General features: G+C 41.9%; 1 protein-coding gene across 8 annotated transcripts in view; it reads left to right on the top strand.

Annotated features, from left to right (window-relative positions):
• Positions 1–26,876, top strand: part of ZNF143 (zinc finger protein 143) — a 73,804-nt gene that overhangs the window by 5,124 nt on the left and 41,804 nt on the right. For 2 of the 8 annotated variants that reach the window (XM_064365185.1, XM_064365186.1), the window contains exons 2-8: positions 1,041–1,159; positions 10,193–10,311; positions 10,951–11,043; positions 12,215–12,298; positions 12,829–12,912; positions 16,620–16,816; positions 18,138–18,212. In XM_064365185.1, the coding sequence (XP_064221255.1) occupies positions 10,200–10,311; positions 10,951–11,043; positions 12,215–12,298; positions 12,829–12,912; positions 16,620–16,816; positions 18,138–18,212 (645 nt within the window). In that variant the 5' untranslated portion in view covers positions 1,041–1,159; positions 10,193–10,199. Of the gene's footprint in view, positions 1–375; positions 1,161–10,192; positions 10,312–10,950; positions 11,044–12,214; positions 12,299–12,828; positions 12,913–16,619; positions 16,817–18,137; positions 18,213–26,876 lie in introns of those variants that run through there. The other 6 variants (XM_064365187.1, XM_064365184.1, XM_012456687.2 and 3 more) reach the window with 6 other exon arrangements.

The following is a 26,876-nucleotide window of genomic DNA, read 5'->3' as shown; positions in this document are numbered from 1 at the left end:
CTAGAGGCTGAGGCAGGAGAATTCCTTGAACCTGGGAGGCGGAGGTTGCAGTGAGCTGAGATTGTGCCATTGCACTCCAGCCTGGGCAACAGAGAGAAACTCTGTCTCAAAAAAAAAAAAAAAAAAGGGCCGGGCGCGGTGGCTCACGCCTGTAATCCTAGCACTTTGGGAGGTCGAGGCAGGTGGATCACGAGGTCAAGAGATTGAGACCATCCTGGTCAACATGGTGAAACCCCGTCTCTACTAATACAAAAAAATTAGCTGGGCATGGTGGCGCGTGCCTGTAATCCCAGCTACTCAGGAGGCTGAGGCAGGAGAATTGCTTGAACCCAGGAGGCGGAGGTTGCGGTGAGCCGAGATCGCGCCATTGCACTCCAGCCTGGGTAACGAGAGCGAAACTCCGTCTCAAAAAAAAATGAAAAAAGCTGAATACAAAATGTTGTCTATATGATCATTACAATGCTATAAAAATTATGTATGTATATGGATAGCAAGGGCTAGAGAATAAAACCAGGAAAAATGAAAATATTTGATTTGTTAAGCTGTTGGGACTTATTTATTTATTTTTGAGACGGAGTCTTGTTCTGTTGCCCAGGCTGGAGTGCAGTGGCGTGATCTTGGCTCACTGCAACCTCTGCCTCCCAGGTCCCAGTTTAAGCAAGTCTCCTACCTCAGCCTCCCAAGTAGCTGGGATTACAGGCACGAGCCACCATGCCCAGCTAATTTTTGTATTTTTTAGTAGAGACAGGGTTTCGCCATGTTGGCCAGTCTGGTCTTGAACTCCTGACTTTGTGATCCGCCTGCCTCGGCCTCCCAGAGTGCTGGAATTAGAGGTGTGAGCCACTGCACGCAGCTTTTTTTTTTTTTTTTTTTTTTAAAAAGATGCTTTGTTGTGTCGCCAGGCTGGAGTGCAGTGGCGTGATCTCGCCTCACTGTGACCCTGTCTCCCAGGTTCAAGCAATTCTTCTACCTCAGCCTCCTCAGTTGCAGGAATTACAGACATGCGCCACCATGCCCAGCTAATTTTTTTATATTTTTAGTAGAGACAGGATTTCACCATGTTGGCCAGGATGGTCTTGATCTCCTGACGTTGTGATCCGCTCACGTCGGCCTCCAGAAGTGCTGGGATTACAGGCGTGAGCCACCACGCCCGGGCTCGGTATGATATTTTTGAGAATCATAGTTACTGTGTGTATAGTAGTCCATTTCTCTTTTTTTGCTACATAATAGTCTATTGAATGGATTTGTTAAAACTTGTTTATTATTTATTTATTTATTTTTGAGATGGAATTTCGCTCTGTTGCTCAGGCTGGAGTGCAATGGAACAAGCTCACTGCAACCTTCACCTCCTGGGTTCAAGTGATTCTCCTGCCTCAGTCTCCTGAGTAGCTGGGATTATAGACGCATGCCACCACACCCGGCTGACTTTTATATTTTTTAGTAGAGATGAGGATTTCACCATGTTGGCCAGGCTGGTCTCAAACACCTGTCCTCAGGTGATCCACCTCCCTTGTCCTCCCAAAATGCTGGGATTATAGGCATGAGCCACTTCACCCTGACAACTTGTTTATTCTTTTACTGATGGATTCTTTCCAGTTGGACCTATTAACATCTGTGAGCATTGTTGTACAAATCTTTTTATGGAAGTATATTTTTATTTCTTTTGGGTAGATAGCAAGAGGAGTAGCCATGAAATTTTATGTAAAAGTGGCAGTTTCAATAGAGTTACGGACAGAAACCAGATGGTAGTGGGAAATCATGAAGTATTCTTAGCAACAACTTTTAGAGAAATCTAGCTGTGATAAGGAGGAGAGACTAGTAACTGAGTGAGAGGTGAGATTTTACTTTTTTTTTTGGCTCCTTTTGTTGCCAGGCTGTAGTGCAATAGCATGATTTCGGCTCACTGCAACCTCCGCTTCCCAGGTTCAAGCAATTCTCCTGCCTCAGCCTGCCGAGTAGCTGAGATTACAGGTGCCTACCACCATGCCTGGCTAATTTTTGTATTTTTAGTAGAGAAGGGTTTTCACCATGTTGGCCAAGCTTGTCTTGAACTGCTGACCTCAGATAATTCTCCCATATTGACCTTCCAAAGTGCTGGGATTACAGGTGTGAGCCACTGTGCCCTGCTGAACTTTTGCTTTTTTAACTTTACTTTTGTGTTTTGTTTTTTATTTTTAGATAGAATTTGGCTCTTATTGCCCAGGCTTGAGTACAATGGCGTGATCTCGGCTCACTGCAACCTCTGCCTCCCAGGTCCAAGCGATTCTCCTACTTCAACCTCCCGAGTAGCTGGGATTACAGGCATGTACCACCACACCCTGCTAATTTTGTTAGAGATGGGATTTCTCCATGTTGGTCAGGCTGGTCTCGAACTCCCAACCTCAGGTGATCTGCCCACCTCGTTCTCCCGAAGTGCTGCGATTACAGATGTGAGCCACCATACCCGGCCACTTTGTGCATGTGTGTGTGTTTGATTCGGTTCCAATGCAGCACTTTTGTTTTTTAAGTTATTGATGAGAAGGAACTGGGAGAAACAGTGGGGAATTGTTTGCAGAAGATGTCTCTGGGAACCCTAAGGAGAAAAGACAAATGAAATTCAGAGAGCAGTTTGGAGGCATTAATCTTACCTTGTAGGAAGGTAATATGGTAGGAGAAAAGGAAGAAATAATGCAAACAGGTGATAGGTTTGTTTGCAGGGAATTCCTCTCTGATTTCTTCTATATTTGCTGTGAAGTTGAGATGGGGTACTGACTAATTGGCTGAAAGTGAGGTGGGGCTTGAGGCTTAAGGAGGAGTAGGATATGTGAGACAAGTATTTTTAACACTATCAAATAAGTTGTTAAATCTAAAAAGTACTTTATATATATGAAACCTACACAAACAATTACTTCTGAGTAGTGGTATATGTTTTAACTATCCATGTTAAGTGCCCTATTTCAAGGTCCTTTTAGGACAAGATCTACTTTATTAGAGGTGTTAAGAGTTGTGTGTTGGGGCCAAGTGCAGTGGGGAGGCCGAGGCGGGCAGATCACAGGGTCAGGAGTTCAAGACTATCCTGGCCAGCATGGTGAAACTCCCTCTCTACTAAAAATACAAAAAATAAGGTGGGCATGGTGGTGTATGCCTGTAATCCCAGCTGCTTGGGAGGCTGAGGCAGGAGAATTTCTTGAACCTGGGAGGTGGAAGTTGCAGTGAGCTGAGATCACACCACTGCACTCTGGCCTGGGCAAGAAGAGTAAACTCCATCTCAAAAAAAAAGAAAAAAAAGTTGTGGGCCAGGCGCGGTGGCTCACACCTGTAATTTCAGCACTTTGGGAGGCCGAAGTGGGCGGATTGCCTAAGGTTGGGAGTTTGAGACCAGCCTGACTGACATGGAGGAACCCCTTCTCTACTAAAAATACAAAATTAGCTGGGCATGGTGGTGCATGCCTGTACTCCCAGCTACTTGGGAGGCTGAGGCGGGAGAATAGCTTGAACCTGGGAGGCAGAGGTTGCAGTGAGCTGAGATTATGTCATTGCACTCCAGCCTAGATAACAGAAGCAAAACTCCGACTCAAAAAGAAAAAAAAAAAGAGTTGTGTGTCAGGAATTCCTTCTATAATTTTCATAATTGTCTATGCTTTACTTTCCTTACTTATGACAAAATGAGCAATTTGGGTGATAAAAGAGTAGCATATACAGTGTTCATCTTGGGGGGTAGTAAAGTACAATCTAGCATCATAATTTTGAAACAACATGCTTTTTAACAGAGCAGCATCAGAAATGATGTTTGGAATATGTCAGAACCTCTTTCTTTTCACTGCTACATCTATTTCTCATATTCCCTAGTCTTGCTGAAAGCAAACCAGGACATGCTTACCAAACTGCTCTGTGCATGGGGTTCCCTTATTAAGCCATGTTCATTAGTGCTGTTTTATTGAAGTTTAAGAGAGATGTTTTTAGCTCTTATTCACATGAATAGTTCAGTTGAGGTCAAACTATCACCAAAATATACCTGATGGACCTAGATGTTCATTTCCAAAATCTTGTCTCTGCTCTCAGCTCTTTTTTGACAAGTATTTTTAGCCTTAAGCCTGGTAGGTCCTATCTCACTTGTCACTTCAAAGGTATCAGGCTGTACCTGCCTGCCAGTCAGTTTCATATATTCAGTTTCTGAGTAGTCCTGGAACTGCACAAAGCCTTCAAGTTTCAACATTTCACCCATCCAATAGGATATTCTACTGGGCCAATTAAAATTTGCAGTATAAATTCTTTCCTCATAGTTTAACCTTTAGCGTCTTATGGAGTCTGTGAGAACTCTACCTCATTTGCAGCACATTCTAATTACTTATTACTTCACTGAATGATTTTTTCTTTTTTTAAAAGAGAAGGGGTTTCACCATGTTGGTCAGGCTGGTCGCAAACTCCTGACCTCATGATCCGCCCACCTCGGCCTCCCAAAGTGCTAGGATTACAGGCGTGAGCCACCGTGCCTGGCCACCGAATGATTTTTAATTAATGGAGCATGCTTAGATTCTGGTTATATTTAAATATAACTCAAGGCTGGCTGTGGCTCGTGCCTGTAATCCCACCTACTCAGGAGTGGAGGCAGGAGGATCACATGAGCCAAAGAGTTTGAGGCTGCAGGGTCTGGCCACTGTAGTCCAGCCTGGGTGACAGAGTGAGACTTGACTCTCAAATATATATTTGCTGGACGCAGTGGCTCACACCTGTAATCCCAGGAGTTTGGGGGGCCGAGGTGGGTGGATTACCTGAGGTCAGGAGTTCGAGACCACCCTGGTCAACATGGTGAAACCCTGTCTCTACTAAAAATACAAAAATTAGCCGGGCATGGTGGCAAGGCACCTGTAATCCCAGTTACTGGGGGAACTGAGGCAGGAGAATCGCTTGAATGCAGGAGGCAGAGGTTGCAGTGAGCCTAGATCACGCCATTACACTCCAGCCTGGGCCACAAGAGCAAGAATCTCTCTCAAAAAAAAAAAGTATATATACATATATACACACACACACACATATACACATATATACATATATACACATACATATAACATGTTTATAATATAAAACAAAATATAAAATATATTTATAAATATATTTTGTTATATATTTATAAATATATTTTGTTATATATTTATAAATATATTTTTGCATCAATAGTTCAGTTAATAGTTTTATAATATATAATAAAATATATTTATAAATATATATAGATAACATATATTTTAGAGTCGAGTCTCACTCTGTTTTATGTACATATAAAACAGAAGTTTTGAAAGATGATTTTGTGCCAAAACTAGTCAAAGCAGTGTGAGTGACCCAGCTAAAATGAAGAGCTATTTATAGTACACAGTAAATGTGTAAGGAAAATTTAGGGGCCGGGCACGGTGGCTCATGCCTGTAATCCCAGCACTTTGGGAGGCCGAGGCAGGTAGATCATGAGGTCAAGAGATCAAGACCATCCTGGTCAACATGGTGAAACCCCATCTCTACTAAAAATACAAAAAATTAGCTGGGCATGGTGATGCATGCCTGTAATCCTAGCTACTCAGGAGGCCGAGTTAGGAGAATTGCCTGAACCCAGGAGGTGGAGGTTGCGGTGAGCCGAGATCGCACCATTGCACTCCAGCCTGGGTAACGAGTGAAACTCCATCTCAAAAAAAAAAAAAAAAAGGAAAATTTAGAATAGAGAGAAGGTAATAGAAAGATATGGCTTCTCTGTTAAATATTTAGGTGAAACCAACCTGAGGTTAGAATCTGACCCTGGCAGTTTCTGAAGACCTGATTCATGTGTCTCTGTGCAAAAAGGCATTAAGTTTTGTTTTTTTTTCCTTTTAAGATGAAGTCTTGCTCTTGTTGCCCGGGCTGGAGTGCAGTGGCGCAATCTCAACTCACTGCAACCTTCACCTCCCGGGTAGAAGCGATTCTCCTGCCTAGCTGGGACTACAGGTGCCCGCCACCACACCCAGCTAATTTTTTGTATTTTTAGTAGAGACAGTGTTTTATCGTGTTAACCAGGATGGTCTCAATCTCTTGACCTTGTGATCTACCCACCTGAGCCTCCCAAAGTGCTGGGATTACAGGTGTGAGCCACTGCTCCTGGCCAGGTTTTTCTCTTTTTTTTTTTAAGAGATAGGATCTTGCTCTATCACCCATGCTAGAATGCAGTGGCATGACACTGCAGCCTCCAACTTGTGGGCTCAAGTGATCCTCCTGCCTCAGTCTCCAAAGTAGCTGGGAGAACAGGTATATACCACCATACCCTGCTAAATTTCTTTTTTTGTTTTGTTTTGTTTTGTTTTGTTTTGGTAATCTGGGTCTTGTTATGTTGCCCAAGCTTGTCTTGAACTCCTGGCCTCAAGCAGTACTTCTGCCTTGGCCTCCCAGAGTGCTAGGATTACAGGTGTTGAGCCACCATGCCTGGCTGATAGCTAAGATTTTTTAATCTAGATTTTTTTTTTTGTATCGTTACTTATCACAGTAATGATTATTTGTAGTTGCATTTCTTGCTTTTATACCTGGATCATGGGATTTATGTTGTCATAATACTTTTTTGTGGTAATTTATGCTAACAAGTTAGACCAAACTTGAAATGTCTAAGGGCTTCACATAAAAAAAAAAACTTAGAAGCTATGGAGTATACCAGAAATGGTTTCTTTAAACCATGAAGAAACACTTTTTTTTTTTTGTCTTTTAAGGGACAAAGAGATGAATTCTATAGTATTTTGTTACTACTTTTAGCTGTCAATTTTCAGATGTTCTTTTTTGGGTATTTTTCACTTTTTAAATTATGAAATCTGGTCCGGGCGCGGTGGCTCATGCCTGTAGTCCCAGCACCTTGCAAGGCTGAGGTAGGCCAATCTCTTGAGGTCAGAAGTTTGAGACCCATCTGGCCAACATGGTGAAACCCTGTCTCTACTAAAAAAAAAAAAAAAAAAAAAAAAAGAAAGAAAGAAAGAAAAAGAAAATTAATCGGGTGTGTTGGTGGATGCCTGTAATCCCAGCTTCTCAGGAGGCTGAGGCAGGAGAATCGTTTGAACCTGGGAGGCAGAGGTTGCAGTGAGCCAAGATCATGCCACTGCACTCCAGCCTAGGTGACAGAGTAAGACTCCGTGTCAAATAGATAAATAATGAAATCTATCACACATACAGGGAAATATAAGTAATTGAATGAACACTCATGTAGCAACTCAGCTTTAACAAATCTACATTTTGTCATGTGTTCAGAATTTTTTTTTTTTTTTTTTTTTGAGACGGGATCTTGCTCTGTCACCCAGGCTGGAGTGCAGTGGTGCAATCTTGGCTCACTGCAACCTCTGCCTCCCAGGTTCAAGTAATTCTCCTGCCTCAGCCTCCTGAGTAGCTGGGATTACAGGCTCGTGCCACCACGCTCAGCTAGTTTTTTTGTATTTGTATAGAGACTGGGTTTCACCGTGTTGGTCAGGCTGGTCTTGAACTCCTGAACTTGTGATCCGCCCACCTTGGCCTCCCAAAGTTCTGGGATTACAGGCATGAGCTGCACCCCATTTGTTTTTTTAATTGTGATAAAAACATAAGATTTACTGTTTTAACCATTTTAAAGTATACAGTAGTGCTAACTATATATACGTTGTTGTGCAACAGTTCTCTTGAACTTTTTGTTTTGCATGACTGAAACTCTGTACCTATTTAACAATTACCTGTTTTCCCCTGACCTCTGGCAACCACCACTCTCCTTTATTTCTAAGAGTTTGACTACTTTAGATACCTCATAAAAGTTGAATCATGACTGAGTGTAGTGGATCATGCCTGCAATCGCAGCACTTTGCGAGGCTAAGATGGGCGGATCACTTGAGGTCAGGAGTTTGAGACCAGCCTGGCCAACATGGTGAAACCTGCCTCTACTAAAAATACAAAATGAGCCAGGTGTGGTGGCACATACCTGTAATCCCAGCTACTGGGGAGGCTGAGGCATGAGAATCACTTGAACCTGGGAGGTGGTGGTTGCAGTGAGCTGAGATCATGCCGTTGCACTGTAGCCTGAGTGACAGTGAGACTCTGTCAATAAAAAAAAAAGTGGAATCATGCAGTATTTGTCTTTTTGTGACTGAAAATTAGCCTGTGCTAATTTTATACTCTCCAGGGGTCTTAACAGTAGGCTACTAGTGTTACTTCGAGGCTTCTCTGTTAGCCCTTGGAGTTGGTAAGGAAATGTTGAAGTTTCAGCTTGTTCTGTGAGCAGTTATAGACAAAAGGTCACCCCTCGACCTTTTTTTTTTTAAAGGTGAGTGTCACCACATCTAGCTAATTTTTTTTGTATTTTTAGTAGAGACAGGGTTTTACCATGTTGGCCAGGCTGGTCTAGAACTCCTGACCTTAGGTGATCCACCTTCCTTGGCCTCTCAAAGTGCTAGGAATCCAGGTGTGAGTCACTGCGCCCACCCTTAACTTACTTTTATCATAGCACTGATACCTTTTTGTGAATCTGAACGATAGTTCCTACCTTTGGTCTAATGAGGGTACAGTTTATAATATTTGGAAGACAAAGTTCTTCAAGCAGTCCTAAAGGTAAAAAGAATTAAAAATTATTACTACAGTCTGCATATTGTTATTTTAAATATTGATGCTAAAGTCAGATCTTTGGACCTGGAAAAGTCCTCAAGACATCTTCTGGTTCAGTTCCCTGGCCCAAGGCAGCTAAATTATCCCAACTACTGTTTGAGATAAGCCAAGGTCCACAGAGGTAAGGAGTCCTGGAGGTAGAAGGGAAGAAGGAGGTTGTGTTGGTGATTGATAGAAGAATTGACCATTTATCCATTTATTCAATACCTGTTGTGCTTCTACTATGGGTCAAGCACTTTTTAGGCACTAGAGTCAGTCAGTAGTGAGCAAACATAAAAATCTCTGTCCATTCTTGTGGAAGGAGAAATAGATAACTAAATAAGTAAATACATATTTGTCAAATTATAAGTACTGTGCAGAAATATAGATAGGAAAAGAAAGATGGAGTTTACCGTGATTGAGCAGTTGGGAAATGCAGTTTGAAATGGGGTGGACAGGGAAGCTCTCATTCCATTTGAGCAAAGACTTGAAGAGGTGAGGGAATGAACAATGAAGATTCTGGGGAAAATGTTTCAGACAGAAGGAACCTCAAATGAACAGAACCTATGGCAGCAGAACACCCAGTATGTTTGAGGAAAAGCAGGGATGCCAGTGTGGCTGAAGTGGAATGAATGAGATGCTGAGTAGTAGGAAATGAGGGGCAAAATCATTGGCCTCATTGGTCAGTGTAAGGACTTGGGGATTTTACTCTGTTGAGAAATCATCAGAAGGTTTGAGCAGAAGAGGTACATGAGCTAACTTTTCCCTTCAAAGGACACTGACTGTTGTGTCAAAAGGAGAGTGTAGGGAGGCTAATGAAAAAGCGGGGAAGTAAGTTAGGATGCTGTTACATTAATGCAGATGAGAGACTGGTTATGGCTTGGATCAGAGAAGTGATGGTGAAGGTTGTGAGAGAGCCAGATTCAGGATAGATTTCTGAAGATTAAGTCAACAAAATATGCTGACACGTTGTAAGTGGAAATCCTCAACAATGCCAAACCCGAAGGACTCTTAATTATGAGAATTTTAGAGATCATATGAAACTTCTAAGTTGCTTCTAAGAAAGCTGCTAAGTTGCCAAGCACACTGATGAATTGTGCCCATCTGTTTGAATTGTTGAATTATGAGAAGCATGCCTTGGACTTTGGGCTAATATTCTTTTTTTTTTTTTTTCTGAGATGGAGTTTTGCTCTTGTTGCCCAGGCTGGAGTGCAGTGGCACGATCTTGGCTCACTACAACCTTCACCTCCCAGGTTCAAGTGATTCTCCTGCCTCAGCCTCCCGAGTAGCTGGGATTACAGGCATGTACCACCATGCCCGGCTAATTTTGTATTTTAAGTAAAGATGGGGTTTTGCCATGTTGGACAGGCTGGTTTCGAACTCCTGACCTCAAGTGATCCACCCACCTCGGCTTCCCAAAGTGCTGGGATTACAGGCATGAGCCATTGCGCCCGGCCGTGGGTAAATGTTCTTACCCTACATATTGAGTGAAATTTCATCTTATTTCCAACACCATTACATCCTCAGCAGTTTTTTGTGGTTCATAAATATTCTTTGTAACTTTTATTTCATATGTATCATTCTCTATTCTCAAGTGTCTTTATTTTTCTTCAAGGTAGAAGATGTTGTTAGCCCAAATAAATCGAGATTCTCAGGGAATGACAGAGTTTCCTGGAGGAGGGATGGAGGCTCAGCATGTTACCCTGTGCTTGACAGAGGCAGTTACTGTGGCAGGTGAGCAACTGTGTTTGAAGGGATGGGTTTGGAAATATCATTTATCTTAAGGGAAAATGAAAATTTATAACTTCCTAGTTCCTGATATAGCAGAAAACAATATAAATTTAGGCCTTTCTGTGAGTATTTTTACCTTGGTGTGGGTACAGTAGGGCGGGGAATTTTTATTTTTCTTTCTTTCTTTTTTTTTTTTTTTTCTCGAGGCAAGGTCTCTCTTTGTCACCCAGGCTGGAATGCAGTAATATGATCACGGCTATCATGGCTTACTACAGCCTCACCGTCCTGGGCTTAAGAGATCCTCTCACCTCAGCCTTCTGAGTAGCTGAGACTACATGCATTAGCATGCACCACTGTGCTCAGCTAATTATTTTATTTTTAGTCGAGATGGGGTTTCACCATGTTGCCCAGGTTGGTCTTGAACTCCTGGGCTCAAGCCATACACCTACCTCAGCCTCCCTAAGTGCTGGGATTACAGGCATGACCCATTGTTCCCAGCCTATTTTTTTGGTAAATGCTAAATATCTCATTTTGAGTCTAAGTTAAGCAATCTACCTTTTGCCTGATCCTTATTTTTTTTAAAATTAATCATCATGTCCATATGCTAGCTGTCTAAAGAAAATACTGATTTTTTTCTAATAGATGGTGACAACTTAGAAAATATGGAAGGTGTAAGCTTGCAAGCAGTAACACTTGCAGATGGTTCTACTGCTTACATACAACACAATTCTAAAGGTATGTGCCTCCCATATGGCTGATTGGTTAATACCAGTGATTTATAACCTCTGAGTTGGAGCACCTAGAAGCTATACCGCCTTTCCTATCTCTCCTAAAGATGCTGTATTGCATATGATAATTTGAAGTCATTTTAGTTTAACTCACTTTTTTTTTTTTTTTTTTTTAACAATTTGGGGTCGTCCTTTGGGATATTTGGAAGATAACCCTGGGGTATCAAAATTAGTGGGAGAGAAGAGAGCAGGGAGTGTCTCAGACCTATTTTCTAGTAAGATCTTTCTTGCTTTTTTACTTCAGGTTATTATTTCATATTTTTACCAAATATGTATAAGAGTAAAGTCATTTGGGGCTGGGCGTAGTGGCTCACACTTGTAATCCCAACACTTTGGGAGGCCGAGGTGGGCAGATCACCTGAGGTCGGGAGTTTGAGACCAGCCTGACTGACATGGAGAAACCCCATCTCTACTGAAAATACAAAATTAGCCGGGCATAGTGGTGCGTGCCTGTAATCCCAGCTACTTGGGAGGCTGAGACAGGGGAATCGCTTGAACCTGGGAGGCAGAGGTTGCGGTGAGCCAACATCGTGCAGTTGCACTCCAGCCTGGGCAACAAGAGTGAAACTCCATCTAAAAAAAAAAAGGACATTTGGTTTTGCTTATATCCCATTGTCTCTGGTTAGTGTTTGCTTTGTTCCAGGAAACAGCCCAGTCCTCAAACTCTTTGTTTTTATGGAAACCTACTGAGCACATGTATACATAAACAAGGGTCTTATAGCCCTCAGGGATGAGAATGACAACTGACCTCACGTACACTGAGGTATCTGTCTGTCTTCCCAGCTTCAGCTCCCCCCTTGTCAGGGTCACTGATCCTAAGTGACTCTGAAAGGTATATAGCAGTCCAACTCATGTAGCCTGCTGTGATGAGCCACTCTTTCTCTTGACCTCATCTGATTGAAAATTGCAGGGGAGGAAGGATGGCTGAGGGAGGATTTTTTGCTTTCTGTAGGATCACTGGATGTGTTAATTGAATTGCCTCAGAACATTTGAGGGAAGAATCAAGATGAACACAAGCTTAAGTTGTGTATGTTTTTATAGTTGATATCATTTTGCAATTGTATAAAGTTTAAATTTTTTGTTTGTGCTAATTTATTGTCTTGAATCTTTTTTTCTAGATGGAAAACTCATAGATGGCCAGGTCATTCAGTTGGAAGATGGTTCTGCTGCCTATGTTCAACATGTACCCATACCTAAAAGTAGTAAGTATTTTAAGACAACAGCACAGGAAACCCTTCTGATTCTCAGCATTTAGTATATGCTGCCTGCAGCTCCCTCTTACTACCTAAACTTGGTCTTGATCTCAAGTCCTCCTTCTGTAAAGGGAGATTATAGATGCCACAAAGTGGATCTTAACCAAGACTTTCTCTTAAAGATAATAGAAAAGAAGTTATTGGATGGACTGCATTGTGTAGATAAATGAGTAACAGTCCTAAGTGAATGCTTCTATTATTTGAGCTGAATCTTACATGTCTCTGATTTTCTTTATTTTTCACCTTCTTTAAACTCTCTTTAACACTGGTATATATTCCTAAAACCAATATTTTAATGTCTTTTTACCTTTCAGCACTGACTCAGAGATGCTTTGCTGAATTTACTTAAATGTTCAAAGACTCATGAAGCAAGTATAGATTGTTATAATGTGTTAATGGTTTACTGACTCTTGTTGCTAAGTGAGTTAATTGGAATGTGCTAGAAAACATGAGATCTAAATGTAAGCCTTGTTCTTGAGCAGGGGACAGTTTGCGTCTAGAGGATGGTCAAGCAGTGCAGTTAGAAGATGGTACCACAGCATTTATTCACCATACCTCCAAAGGTAAAATAACTTTGAAAGTATGAATAAAATAAGGGAGAAGTGGAACTCGCGGGGGGAAGAAGACCTGCGTTTAGCTACTGAAGTGTTGTCATGGGAAAGAATTGTATTTGTTCATTGAAGTACAGATTTAAGCATGGCAGATTTAAGCTTTTTTTTTATTTTTTTTGAGACAGAGTCTTGCTCTGTTGCCCAGGCTGGAATTCAGTGGCACTATCTCGGCTCTCTGCAACCTCTGCCTCCCGGATTTAAACAGTTCTCTGCCTCAGCCACCCGAGTAGCTGGGATTACAGGCGCGTGCCACATGCCCGGCTAATTTTTTGTATTTTTAGAAGAGATGCAGTTTCACCATCTTGGCCAGTCTGGTCTTGAACTCCTGACCTCGTGATCCACCCACCTCGGCCTCCCAAAATGCTGGGATTACAGGCATGAGCCACCGTGCCTGACCCTCAAGCATGATTTAAGGAAAAACTTTCCTACAATTTGAGCTGTCCAGTGACAAGTTGTAACAGCAAACCAAATGACTGGTCCCTGGAAGACTTAAAGTAGAAGCCACTTTTTGTTTTTTTGGTTGGCTTTTGTTTTAAGAGACAGAATCTCACTCTGTTGCCAGGCTGGGGTGCTGTGGCACAATCACAGCTCACTGCAGCCTCAAACTTTTGGGCTTAGGGATCTTCCCACCTCAGCCTCCTGAATAGCTGGGACTACAGGTGCACACTGCCATTCCCAGCTAATTTTTTCATTTTTTGTAGAGACAGGGTCGCACTGTGTTGCCAGTGTAATCTTTAACTCCTGGCCTCAAGCCAGCCTCCCAAAGTGCTGGGATTATAGGCATTAGCTACCACACCCAGCCTTAATTTCATATTTTAAAAACAGCCTTACTACTTTTTTTTTTTTTTTTTTTTTTTTTTGAGACGGAGTTTCGCTCTTGTTACCGAGGCTGGAGTGCGATGGCGCGATCTCGGCTCACCGCAACCTCCACCTCCTGGGTTCAGGCAATTCTCCTGCCTCAGCCTCTTGAGTAGCTGGGATTACAGGCACGCGCCACCATGCCCAGCTAATTTTTTGTATTTTTAGTAGAGACGGGGTTTCACCATGTTGACCAGGATGGTCTTGATCTCTTGACCTCGTGATCCACCCGCCTCGGCCTCCCAAAGTGCTGGGATTACAGACGTGAGCCACCGCGCCCAGCCGCCTTGCTACTTTTTAAAAAGACTAAGAAATAAAATCACAAGGTAACATTGAAATGGTTAACTTCATATTTTACTTATTACTGTATTTTAGAGATAGGATCTCACTCAGTCAGACTACAGTGCAGTGGCACAATCATAGCTCACTGCAGCCTTGAATTCCTGGGCTCAAGAGACCCTCCTGCCTCAGCCTCCTGAGCACCTAGGACTACATGTGTGTGTCACCACAGCCAGCTGATTTTTTAATTTTTAAATTTCTGATTAATTTTTTTTGTTAAATATAGGCTCTTGTTGTCCAGGCTTGTCTTGCACTCCTGGCCTCAAGCAATCCTCCTGCTCCGGCCTCCCAAAGCACTGGGGTCACAGGCATGAGCTACTGTGCCTAACCTATTTCTTCCTCTTAAATACAATTTTTAGGCCAGGCACCGTGGCTCATGCCTGCAATTCTAGCACTTTGGGAGGCTGACGCAGGCAGATCACCTGAGGGTCAAGGGTTTGAGACCAGCCTGGCCATCATGACGAAAACCCCTCTCTACGTAAAAATACAAAAATTAAGGGCCGGGTGTGGTGGCTCACGCCTGTAATCCCAGCACTTTGAGAGGCCGAGGCGGGTGGATCACGAGGTCAAGAGATCAAGACCATCCTGGTCAACATGGTGAAACCCCGTCTCTACTAAAAATACAAAAAATTAGCTGGGCATGGTGGCGCGTGCCTGTAATCCCAGCTACTCAGGAGACAGAGGCAGGAGAATTGCCTGAACCCAGGAGGCGGGGGTTGCGGTGAGCCGAGATCGCGCCATTGCACTCCAGCCTCAGTAACAAGAGCGAAACTCCGTCTCAAAAAAAAAAAAAAAAATACAAAAATTAGCTGGGTATGGTGGTGCATGCCTGTAATCCTGGCTACTCGGGAGGCTGAGGCAGGAGAATTGCTTGAACCCAGGAGGTGGAGGTTGCATTGTAGCTGAGATCATGCCACTGCACTCAAGCCTGGGCAACAGAGTGAGACTCTGTCTGAAAAATAAAAAAGGCCAGCCGGGCACGGTGGCTCATGCCTGTAATCTTAGCACTTTGGGAGGCGGAGGCGGGTGGATCATGAGGTCAAGAGATCGAGACCATCCTGGTCAAAATGGTGAAACCCCATCTCTACTCAAAATGCAGAAAATTAGCTGGGCATGGTGGCACGTGTCTGTAATCCCAGCTGCTCAGGAGGCTGAGGCAGGAGAATTGCCTGAACCCAGGAGGCAGAGGTTGCGGTGAGCTGAGATCGCGCCATTGCACTCCAGCCTGAGTAACAAGAGCGAAACTCCGTCTCAAAAATAAATAAATAAATAAAATAAAATAAAATAAAAAAGGCCAGGCGTGGTGTAATCCCAGCACTATGGGAGGCTGAGGCAGGCAGATCACCTGAGGTCAGGAGTTCAAGACCAGCCTGACCAACATGGAGAAAACCTATCTCTACTAAAAATACAAAAATTAGCCGGATGTGGTGGCACATGCCTGTAATCCCAGCTACTTTTGAGGCTGAGGCAGGAGAATCACTTGAACCTGGGAGACAGAGGTTACAGTGAGCTATTATGCCATTGCACTCTAGCCTGGGCAACAAGAGTGAAACTCTGTCTCAAAAAATATATATATATGTATATATATATAAATTATATATGCATATATGTACATATACATGTATATACATATATGTTATATATAATATATAATTTATATATATTTATATATTTTTTATTTTACATACAATATATAATATATTTATAATATATAATTTATTTTATATATAATATATATTTTATATATAATAATTTATAAATTTGTGAATAAATTTGTTTACAGTTGAAAAAAATAAAGTCTGTACTTTTTTCTTTATCAGTAAGAGTCACAGGTTCATTGTAACTGGCTAGATTTATTATTTCACTACATATCTATATATCGATATAAAATCACAATTTTATATTGATACCAGTATAGACACAGATATATCTTGGTGTGGATATTTAGAAGGAAAAAAAACGCCATAGAGGAACTGTGGGGTCAAACTGACATGAGTTCAAATCCTGATTTCTCTACATACTGATTTTGACTGTTAATTGTTAGTGTTTTTGTTTTGTTTTAAATTATATTTTCTAAAGTTTTTAAAGTAGGGATAGGGTCTTATCATGTTGCCCAGCCTGGTTTCAAACTCTTGTGCTCAAGTGATCCACTTGCCTCAGCCTCCCAAAGTGCTGGGATTACAGGCTTGAGCCACTGCACCAGCCTTTTAGTGTTTTTTAAATTTTCTGATGCCAAAGGAAAGTGATGTTACTTCTCCAGACCTGAGTTCCCACTTATACAATGAGGGTGGTAAATATACCTGCCTTGCAGAATTGTTGAGAGGATTTAGTGAAATAACACATACATGGTCCAGTGGTTACTCAGAGTAACCACTCAGTGAAAGCTCGTTTCTCTCTTCCATTAAATATGTAAATGTCAGATTTTACCTTTAATTTAATGCCATTCTCTTCCACTCTCTCAGATAGTTATGACCAGAGTGCATTACAGGCGGTTCAGCTGGAAGATGGCACCACAGCTTATATCCACCATGCAGTGCAAGTCCCACAGTCTGACACCATCTTGGCAATTCAGGCAGATGGGACAGTAGCAGGTCTGCACACTGGGGATGCTACAATTGACCCCGACACCATCAGTGCTTTGGAACAGTATGCAGCAAAGGTATAGCATTTCACAGTGTCAAGAATGTCCCAGGTATAGCTTCTTTATTTTTCATGAAAAGAAAAGAAAACAAAAAAGTACACCTCATCAAAAAACAAGCTGGTCAGTTTTAGTCAGGCATGGCACAGTGGCTCATGCCTTTAATCCTAGCACTTTGGGAGGATTGTTTGAGCACAGATCCCTGTCTCAATTTCAAAAATTAAAAAAAAAAACAAAAAACTAGCAATTCAAAGTCAAAATCAGTATCCAAAGAGATCATCATTTATCTTAAAATAAGTGAAGTATAGAAAGAAATATTGGAAAAAATAATAAGGGAATGGGTTGAGGTAAAGGCTTAGGGAAGAGAAATGAGTGGCAGGTAATTCACCAAAAGATACACAAGGATGAAGGGCTATAAAAGAAGTAATCAAGTATAAATGGAACTGCTTATGAGTTAAAAAGTGGGAACTATAGGCCGGGCGTGGTGGCTCACACCTGTAATCGTAGCACTTTGGGAGGCTGAGGTGGGTGGATCAACTGAAGTCAGGAGTTCAAGACCAGCCTGGCCATGATGGTGAAACTCCATCTTTATATATATATAAAAAAAGTGGAAACTATAGGAAAAGTAAAGGAAAGTCTCAATTAAGTTTTATATCAAAAGGGTTAATTTTTTTCCCCTGCATTCAACATGTATCTCTCATATAACTTAAAAGGTTTTTTATTTCACTTTTATTATTTTCTTTACAAACAAAATGAGACAGGTCTCGCTTTTTTGCCCAGGCTAGTCTTGAACTCCTGAGCTCAAATTATCCTCCTGCCTGAGCCTCCCAAAGTGCTAGGATTACTCATGTGAGTCACTATGCCAAGCCTATTATGGAAATTTTCAAATATACACAAAAATAAATGATAATGAAACCCCATGTACTTTCTTTCCTTTTATTCTTTTTGCAAGCTTCTCCCTGAACCATGTACTTTCCCAGCCTAAGCCATTATCAAACGTAAAACTTTTTTTTTTTTTTTTTTTTTTTTTTTTTTGAGATGGAGCCTTGCTCTGTTGCCAGGCTGGAGTGCAGAGACACAGTCTGGACTCACTGCAGCCTGTACCTCCTTGGTTCAAGCAGTTCTCTTCCCTCAGCCTCCCAAGTAGCTGGTACTACAGGCACACACCACTATGTCCAGCTAATTGTAGAGATGGGGTTTCACTATGTTGGCCAGGATGGTCTCAATCTTCTGATATCATGATCCTCCTGCCTCAGCCTCCCAAAGTGCTGGGATTACAGGCATGAGCTACCACGCCTGGCTAAAATGTAAAACTTTTTAAAGCTTTATTTTATTCCTTTAGGTGTCCATTGATGGAAGTGAAAGTGTAACAGGTACTGGAATGATTGGAGAAAATGAGCAAGAGAAAAAAATGCAGGTATGTAAAGCTACTTTTTAATATAAAAATCTATCTAGCCGGGCGTGGTGGCTCGTGCCTGTAATCCAAGCACTTTGGAGGCCAAGGTGGGCGGATCACCTGAGGTTGGGAGTTCAAGACCAGCCTTATCAACCTGGTGAAACCCCGTCTTTATATTTAAAAAGAAAAAAGAAAAAGGAAAAAAAAAATCTATCTTAGCATTTCTGTGCTCTTCTGTGGATGAAAACAAGAATAGGTAACTCACTACCTCTCTAGGAAAATCTCACCAATTCAGAAAAACAATGTATGTATTAGCAGCTTTCTCAAACTGCCTGAGGTCCCAATGTTCATTGATGGATGCAAAATTACACTAAAGAAATGGAAATAATCACAGAAATCCGGGTGGAGCTTGTGTCCTGAATTCAAAGGCAGTTTTCTGGACAAGGCAGTTGTGGAGACCAGGTGATTTCCTGACTGCCCCCATCCATGGCAGTTTTTGGATACTTTTTCTGGGACTTCATCGTGACTGTTTCTAAATAACCTTCACTGCTTTGCTTTTTATATTTTTAAATTTCTTCTCCTTCCAACTGATTCCCTCCATATTTTCCTTTTCAGCTTCTGAAGGGGAAGTCCAGACTAGCTAATTATCATTATTCTTCTTGGACAAATTTGTTTATACTTTTTCTACCAGATGGTGTCCTGGTCTGCAGGTGGCCTATGGGCTGGCTTCTCATGGTTCAGGTGTTTACCCTGGGTCCAGTCAGTGGCTGCCCTTTACCTAAGTAACAGCCTAAACCACCAGTGCTTCTAAAAGTTTTGTAGTAAGTACGTCGTAGTCACAGGTGCATTCTTGAGTATCTTCAAAACTTACATTATTCAAGAATTGTTGTTTTGTGTTTGGGGGGATGTTTGTGTGGAGGGTATTCTTGGAGCTTATACAGTGATTGTAATACATTCCTGCTCTACTGCTGCTTTTTATTTTCCCAGCAGTTATCTCTATTTTTTTTTTTTTTTTTGAGACAGAGTTTCACTCTTATTGCCCAGGCTGGAGTACAGTGGCACCTGACCTTATCTCTAATATTTTGTTGTCTTCCTTTATGGTAATTTTTTCTTTCATTCTTCAGAGTTTTTTAGTTTAGTTTTGTTTTTTTTAAGAGATGGGATTCCACCATGTTGGTCAGGCTAGTCTTGAACTCCGGACCTTGTGATCCGCCCATCTTGGCCTTCCAAAGTGCTGGGATTATAGGCGCATTCTTCAGAGTTTTATTATATTTAACTCCTAAAGTCACTACTTCAGGGTCACATTTATTACCTCAAGCATTAACATGATCACTTAATGACAATGAGTGATACTGTTAGGGGTTATCAAGAAGATTTTACATTTATCCTAATAGTAAGTGATAAAATAACAGGAATCACTGAAATCACTTGTAGAAATATGATCCTCCTGGCTGGGCACGGTGCCTCACACCTGTAATCCCAGCACTTTGGGAGGTCAAGGCAGGTGAATCACCTGAGATCAGGAGTTCAAGACCAGCCTGGCCAACATGGTAAAACCCTGCCACTACTAAAATACAAAAAAATTAGCCAGGCTTGGTGGTGAGTGCCTGTAATCCCAGCTACTCAGGAGGCTTAGGCAGGAGGATCACTTGAACCCAGGAGGCGGAGGTTGCAGAGAGCTGAGATTGCACCCTTGCTCTACAGCCTGGGCAACAACAACGAGACTTTCTCAAAAAAAAAAAAAGAAAAAGAAATAGAAATAATGCTTCTAAACATTGCTGAATAGCTAATATTTCTGTTTACCAGCTGAAGTGATGCCACAAAGTGGCAATAATATAAATAGTTTGCAGTTCACTAAGCCCATCAGCTTTGATGGTATGTGATTCTTAGCCAGATTTTCAGGTCTCAATTTATATTCATATTTTATGAATGAAATCAGACTTTAAGGCAGGTGTGGTGGCTCTGCCTGTAATCTCAGTACTTTGAAAGGCTGAGGTGGGAGGATTGCTTGAACCCAGAAGTTTGAGACCAGCCAGAGGAACAAAGTGAGACCCTGTCTCTACAAAAAATTAAAAAATTAGCAAGGTGTGGTGGCACACATTTGTTGTCCCAGCTATTAGGGAGGCTGGGCCAGGAGGATCCCTTGAGCCCGGAAGTTTGAAGTTACAGTGAGCTGATTGCATCACTTCACTCCAGCCTGGCCAATAGAGCAAGACTCTATTTCCCCTGACTTTAATTTTATTTTGAAAACAGGAACCACTCAGACTGTATACTCTCCCTTTTACTCTCATAAAGGAAGAGAAGAACGGACTTTAATATTTTTTATACAGTTCTATGTCAAATCTAGCTAAGTCAAATTCTACTAAGATGCAAACACAGGGTAAATATATGCAGGAGATATAGATCAGTGACTTGGAGTATTGAAGTGGTCCAGTAAGTTCTCTGTCTTATTGGTAACTGACAACTACATTTTAAAATAATAGAATTTTTTTTTTTTTTTCGAGACGGAGTTTTGCTCTTGTTACCCAGGCTGGAGTGCAATGGTGCGATCTTCGCTCTCTGCAACCTCCGCCTCCTGGGTTCAGGCAATTCTCCTGCCTCAGCCTCCTGAGTAGCTGGGATTACAGGCACGTGCCACCATGCCCAGCTAATTATTATTATTATTATTTTTTTTGTATTTTTAGTAGAGACGGGGTTTCACCATGTTGACCAGGATGGTCTCGATCTCTTGACCTCGTGATCCACCCGCTTCGGCCTCCCAAACTGCTGGGATTACAGGCGTGAGCCACCGCGCCTGGCAATAATAGAATATTTTAAAGAAAAGCAGTTGTAGGCTGGGCGCAGTGGCTCACACCTGTAATCCTAGCACTTTGGGAGGCTGAGGCAGGCAGATTATCTGAGGTTGGGAGTTTAAGACCAGCCTGGCCAACATGGCAAAACCCTGTCTCTACTAAAAATACAAAAATTAGCTGGGCATGGTGGCACACACCCGTAATCCCAGTTACTTGGGAGACTGAGGCAGGAGGTTTGCTTGAACCTGGGAGGTGGGGGTCACAGTGAGGCAAGATCGTGCCACTGCACCCCAGCCTCGGCAACAGAGCAAGACTCCTGTCTCAGAAAAATATATATCATAACTAGGAATTCAGAACTGCTGAGGCAAATGTCATAAAAAGCCCCATTACTCTTTATCTGTAGACATATTACCATTTGGTATTGGTACCAGTAGACAAATAGAGACAGTTGAATACGCTTCATTTTTTTTTTTGACTGTAGCTTTTTCGTCTTTGCCTTTTGTACCTGTTCCTTACAGACTAGATCTGCAATGTCCAATACAGTTGCCACTAGCCACATGTAGCTGTTGAGCACTCGAAATGTGGCTAGTCCAAATTGAGATGTGCTGTAAGTGGATTTTAAAGACATAGTATGAAAAAAAGAATGTAAAATACTAACTTTTTATATTGATAATGTATTGAAATGATAATATTTTGGACATATGGTGTTAAATAATTACTAAAATTAATTTCACCTGTTTCTTTTTACATTGTCAATTGGTTCCTAGAAAATTTTTGTGTTTTATTTTATTTATTTATGTATTTTGAGATGGAATCTTGCTCTGTTGCCCAGGGTGGAGTGCAGTGGCATGATACCAGCTCACTGCAACCTCCACCTCCTGGGATCAAATGATTCTCCTGCCTCAGCCTCCCAAGTAGCTGGGATTACAGGCATGCACCACCACACCCAGCTCCTTTTTTTTTTTTTTTGGAGTGTATTTTCTCATACCCTCCTACTTTTTGTATTTTTAGTAGAGACAGGGTTTCGCCATGTTGGCCAGGCTGGTCTCAAACTCCTGACCTCCAGCAGTTCACCCGCCTCGGCCTTCCAAAATGCTGGGATTACAGGTGTGAGCCACCATGCCTGGCCTATTTTATTTATTTATTTATTTTTTGAGACAGGGTCTTGCTCTGTCGCTCAGGCTGGAGTGCAGTGGTGTGGTGTTGGCTCATTACACCCATGATCTCCTACATTTTTTTTTTTTTTAAGAGATGGGGTCTCGCTTCATTGCCCAGGCTAGTCTCAAACTCATGGGCTCGAGAGATCCTTCTGGCTTGATTTCCCAAAGTCCTAGAGTTACAGATGTGAGCTACCTTGCCTGGCCAGAAAATTTTTTTTTTTTCGAGATGGAGTTTCACTCTTGTTGCCCAGGCTGGAGTGCAATGGCACGATCTCCACTCACCACAACCTCCGCCTCCTGGGTTCAAGCCTTTCTCCTGCCTCAACCTCCTGAGTAGCTGGGATTACAGGCATGCACCACAACGCCCGGCTAATTTTGTATTTTTAGTAGAGACGGGGTTTCTCCATGTTGGTCAGGCTGGTCTCAAACTCTTGACCTCAAGTGATCTGCCCACCTCAGCCTCCCAAAGTGCTGGGATTACAGGCGTGAGCCACTGTGCCCAGCCAGAAAATTTGTAATTACATATGTGGCTTGCATTTGTGACTCATTATATTTCTCTTTATTATTGCTTGATCAGTTATGACTTCACCATTCTCTAAAACAATTAAGTGCCATATTTGAGGTTGAGAACCCAATACTTGGTTTTTTGTTGTTTTTGTTTTAGGAGAGAGGGTCTTGCTTTGTTGTCCTGACTGGAGTGCGATGGTGTGATCTCGGCTCACTGAAACCTCCGCCTCCTGGGTTCAAGCGATTCTCCTGCCTCAGCCTCCTGAGTAACTGGGATCACAGACGCGTGCCACTAATGGTTTATGTTTTTGGTAGAGACGGGCCTTCACCATGTTGGCCAGGCTGATCTCGAACTTCTGACCTCAAGGGATCTGCCTGCCTTAGCCTCCCAAAGTGCTGGGATTACAGGTGTGAGCCACTGTTCCCGGCCTGAACCTTGCTTTTCTAAGTCTCTTTTTTCACCTCTAAAAGAAAGATATTAACTAGATCCATGATTATTATCTTAGGGGCAAAAGAGTTTTTTTTTATCTTTTTTTGAGATGGAGTCTTACTCTGCCGCCCAGACTGGAGTGCAGTAAACTAATCTCAGCTCACTGTAACCTCCACTTCCTGGGCTGAACTCCTGAACTCCAGTGATCCACCCACCTCAGCCCCCGAAGTGCTAGGATTACAGGTGTGAGCCACTGCACCCAGCCAAAAGATTTTTTTAAATAAGATTTTTAGTAGGTTTTTTTATTTTGAGATGGAGTCTTGCTTTCTTGCCCAGGCCGGAGTTCAGTGGCACAATCTCGGCTCACTACAACCTCTGCCTCCTGGGTTCAGGCGATTCTCCTGCCTTAGCCTCCTGAGTAGCTGGGACTACAGACACAGCACATGGCACCATGCCTGGCTGATTTTTGTATTTTTAGTAGAGACCTTGTTTCACTATGTTAGCCAGGCTTGTCTTGAACTCTTGATCTCGTGATTCACCCACCTTGACCTGCCAAAGTGCTGGGATTACAGGCTTGAGCCATCCTGCCTGGCCTAGTAGTTTTTTTGATTCAGATAAAGTACAAAGAAGAAAACCCAAAATTACCCATAATCTTTACACAGGTCTATTTTATATATTTTTAAAGATAAAAGTAATCATGTTTATGTTTAGAAAATTCAAATAATATACATTAGTAAAAATAAAAAATAAGGGATCTACTGCTTGATAATAATTATTGTTAGAATCTGCTTTGTTTTTGTTTCCCTCTGTCTTTTTTTTTTTTTTTTTTTTTTGAGACAGAGTCTTGCTCTGTCGCCAGGCTGGAGTGCAGTGGTGCAATCTCGGCTCACTGGAACCTCTGCCTCCTGAGTTCAAGTGATTCTCATGCCTCAGCCTCCTGAGCAGCTGGGATTACAGGCACACCCTACCATGCCCAGTTAATTTTTGTATTTTTAGTAGAAATGAGGTTTCACTATGTTGGCCAGGCTAGTCTGGATTCCTGGTCTTAAGAGATCCACCTGGCTTGGCCTCTTAAAGATCATAGGCAGGAGCCACTGTGCCTGGCCTTGTTTTTGTTTTTTAATCTTCCTGGCAGTGCTGATGTGTCTTATGGTTCCTTAAAAGTTCCTCTGGTGCCACACTTCAAGGATTGTTTCCTTTCTTCAGAGAGAACACAGTTTTAAAAATTCAAGTTGTTTTTATTTCATCCTCCCCCAAGAGTATAGATTATTATTATTTTTTTCTAAGAGTATAGATTATTTACATCATAGATGTTAACAGGCACCAAATTGTAAAAGTTATATCTGCCATGTGCATTAGGCCATTATAGTAAGTGATATTATAAGTACTAAACCAGACAATACAATGCAATGTTTATCCTCAACCCTACTGAGTCTCTCGCTTTATAACTACAGAAGCTCTGCCAGTTAAGTTCCACTGGACTACAGCGTCCTGATACCCAGTGGGCTAATAGCTTGAGCTCTAGACCCAATCTCCTTCAAATCTCACTTCCCAGCTTTGACCATGGGCAAGTTACATTACGTAATGCACTCTGAGTCTAATTTTTTCTATTTGTAAATCATAGATAATATTGAATTCATTGGGAGTAGCCATGGGAGCCAACTAGATAGCATAAGTAAAGCAGCCACCACAGTACATCACATAAATGCAACTGCTCTATTATTGAGGTACCTTGGAATTTAATCTTAGATCTAGTCCTGTATCTACCTTTGGGATTTGTACCTCCTTTGAATATAATGGTCCTGTATTTACCAGTGGGGTTAGCCCCTCCTACAATGTTTAAGCCTGAAAGGACTTCGGTTATCTGTCTAGTATGGGATTTTCAAACTGTTTTTTGAGGTATTAGGATTTTTGAGGTATCAGGAGTCCTGTCCGGGACTAGTAGGGCTCTGGTCCACCCTCATCTGCCAAGGCCTGCAGCATTAGTTCCTTTGTCTGTTTTACACAGTAGAATGCTGTGTAAGATTTTATCTGCCAACTCAGAACATATGTTAAGCTTAAGTAGCTGTGAAGTCATTTTCTGTACATGGTTTTGGAAGCTGATTAGTATTTCTCTGGTGTTAGCTTCAAAATTAGCCCTTGAGAGTTTTCCCTTGTGATGATATTAGGTTTCTGTTTCTTTGACAGAGATTGCACATATCTGATGCTGCATAACTCTGAAGTACATATTACCGTTTTGGCCTTTTAATTTAGCTTTTGAGTTTTGGATTCTGTCCATTTTTGCCCCTAAAACATCTGTAGAATCAGCTGTTGCTTTCTATTCCACAGTGATTATCCTAGGCTTGTTTTCATCACTTCTTTCCTGAATATTTATCATTATACAGACTTGGGAATTCTACATTGTTTCATTGGCTTAACTAAATTACATGCCAAATTCCGGGTATATTTTTCATACCAGAATCAAAGCTCCTAATAAATTGGCTGAGGAGGAAGCAATACAAGAACAGAAAAGATTCAGGTATGGGTCTATCTGGAATTATTTGCTGCCACTGCCTAGTCTGAAGATGTGAGCAGCCAGGCTTAGTTTGGCAGATGAGGAAAGGTGGTAAGCACTTTGATTTCATAGTGCTTTTAGAGAGGAGGGAGGGGGAGAGAATAGCAAGAAGAGTTCTTTTCTCTTAATTTGGAGTCTCTAGTCAATTGAATTCTACCTTTACAAATCATATAAAACCTGATGCCAATTCTACTAAAATAAAGCTCTACACTTACATGTATATTTAAAAAACTGGGCTGGGCACAGTGGCTCACACTTGTAATCCCAGCACTTTGGGAGGCCAAGGTAGGAGGACTGCTTGAGGCCAGGAGTTCAAGAACAACCTAGACAACGTGATAAGACTCCATCTCTACAAATTTTTTGTTAAAAACTAGCTGATTGTGGTGGTACACACCTGTTGTCCTAACTATTTGGGAGGCTGAGGCAAGAGGATCACTTGAGCCCCGGAGTTGGAGGGTGCAGTGAGCTATGATTATGCTACTATACTCTAGCCTCAGTGACAAAGTAAGACCTTGTCTCTAAAATAAATAAAAATAAAAAATACTGAATGGAAGTACACCAAGAAGTTAACAGTAATTTTTCCTGGATAGTGGAATTATAGCACACTTGAACTTTTTTTTTTTTTTTCTTTTTGAGACAGGTCTCATTTGTTACCCAGGCTGGAGCGCAATGGCACAATCTTGGCTCACTGAAGCCTCAACCTCCTGAGTTCAAGCAATCCTCCCGCCTCAGCCCCTCAAGTAGATGAAATGACAGGCACGTACCACCATGCCTAACTAATTTTTATATTTTTTTGTAGAGATGGGGTTTTGCCATGTTGTCCAGGCTGGTCTCCAACTCCTGGGCTCAAGTGATCCATCCACCTGCCTCAGACTCTCAAAGTGCTGGGATTACAGGTGTGAGCCACCGTGCCTGACTGAACTTTTTATTCTTTACTGTGGTATCCAGATTTTTCGAGTATACATTTGTTGCTGTTATAATACATGAAAAAAAAAAGTTATTAAAATAATAGCTGATTTTTAAAGGGTTCATAGAGGCTTTTCTGTTTTCATGAGAAATAATCAGAAACTGATTTTTTTGAGACAGGGTCTCATTCTGACGCTCAAGCTGGAGTGTAGTGGGGTGATCATAGCTTACTGCAGCCTTGACCTCCCAGACTCAGGTGATCCTCCTGACGTCAGCCTCCCAAGTAGCTGGAACCACAGGTACACACAACCACACCTAGCTAGGTTTTTTAATTTT

Source organism: Aotus nancymaae, unplaced genomic scaffold (assembly GCF_030222135.1).
Source record: "Aotus nancymaae isolate 86718 unplaced genomic scaffold, 86718_ANA_hifiasm-v0.15.2.pri h1tg000059l, whole genome shotgun sequence".
NCBI classification, from domain to species: domain Eukaryota; kingdom Metazoa; phylum Chordata; class Mammalia; order Primates; family Aotidae; genus Aotus; species Aotus nancymaae.
Note: the sequence above shows the minus strand (reverse complement) of the source record. Positions and strands in the feature narration are given on the sequence as shown.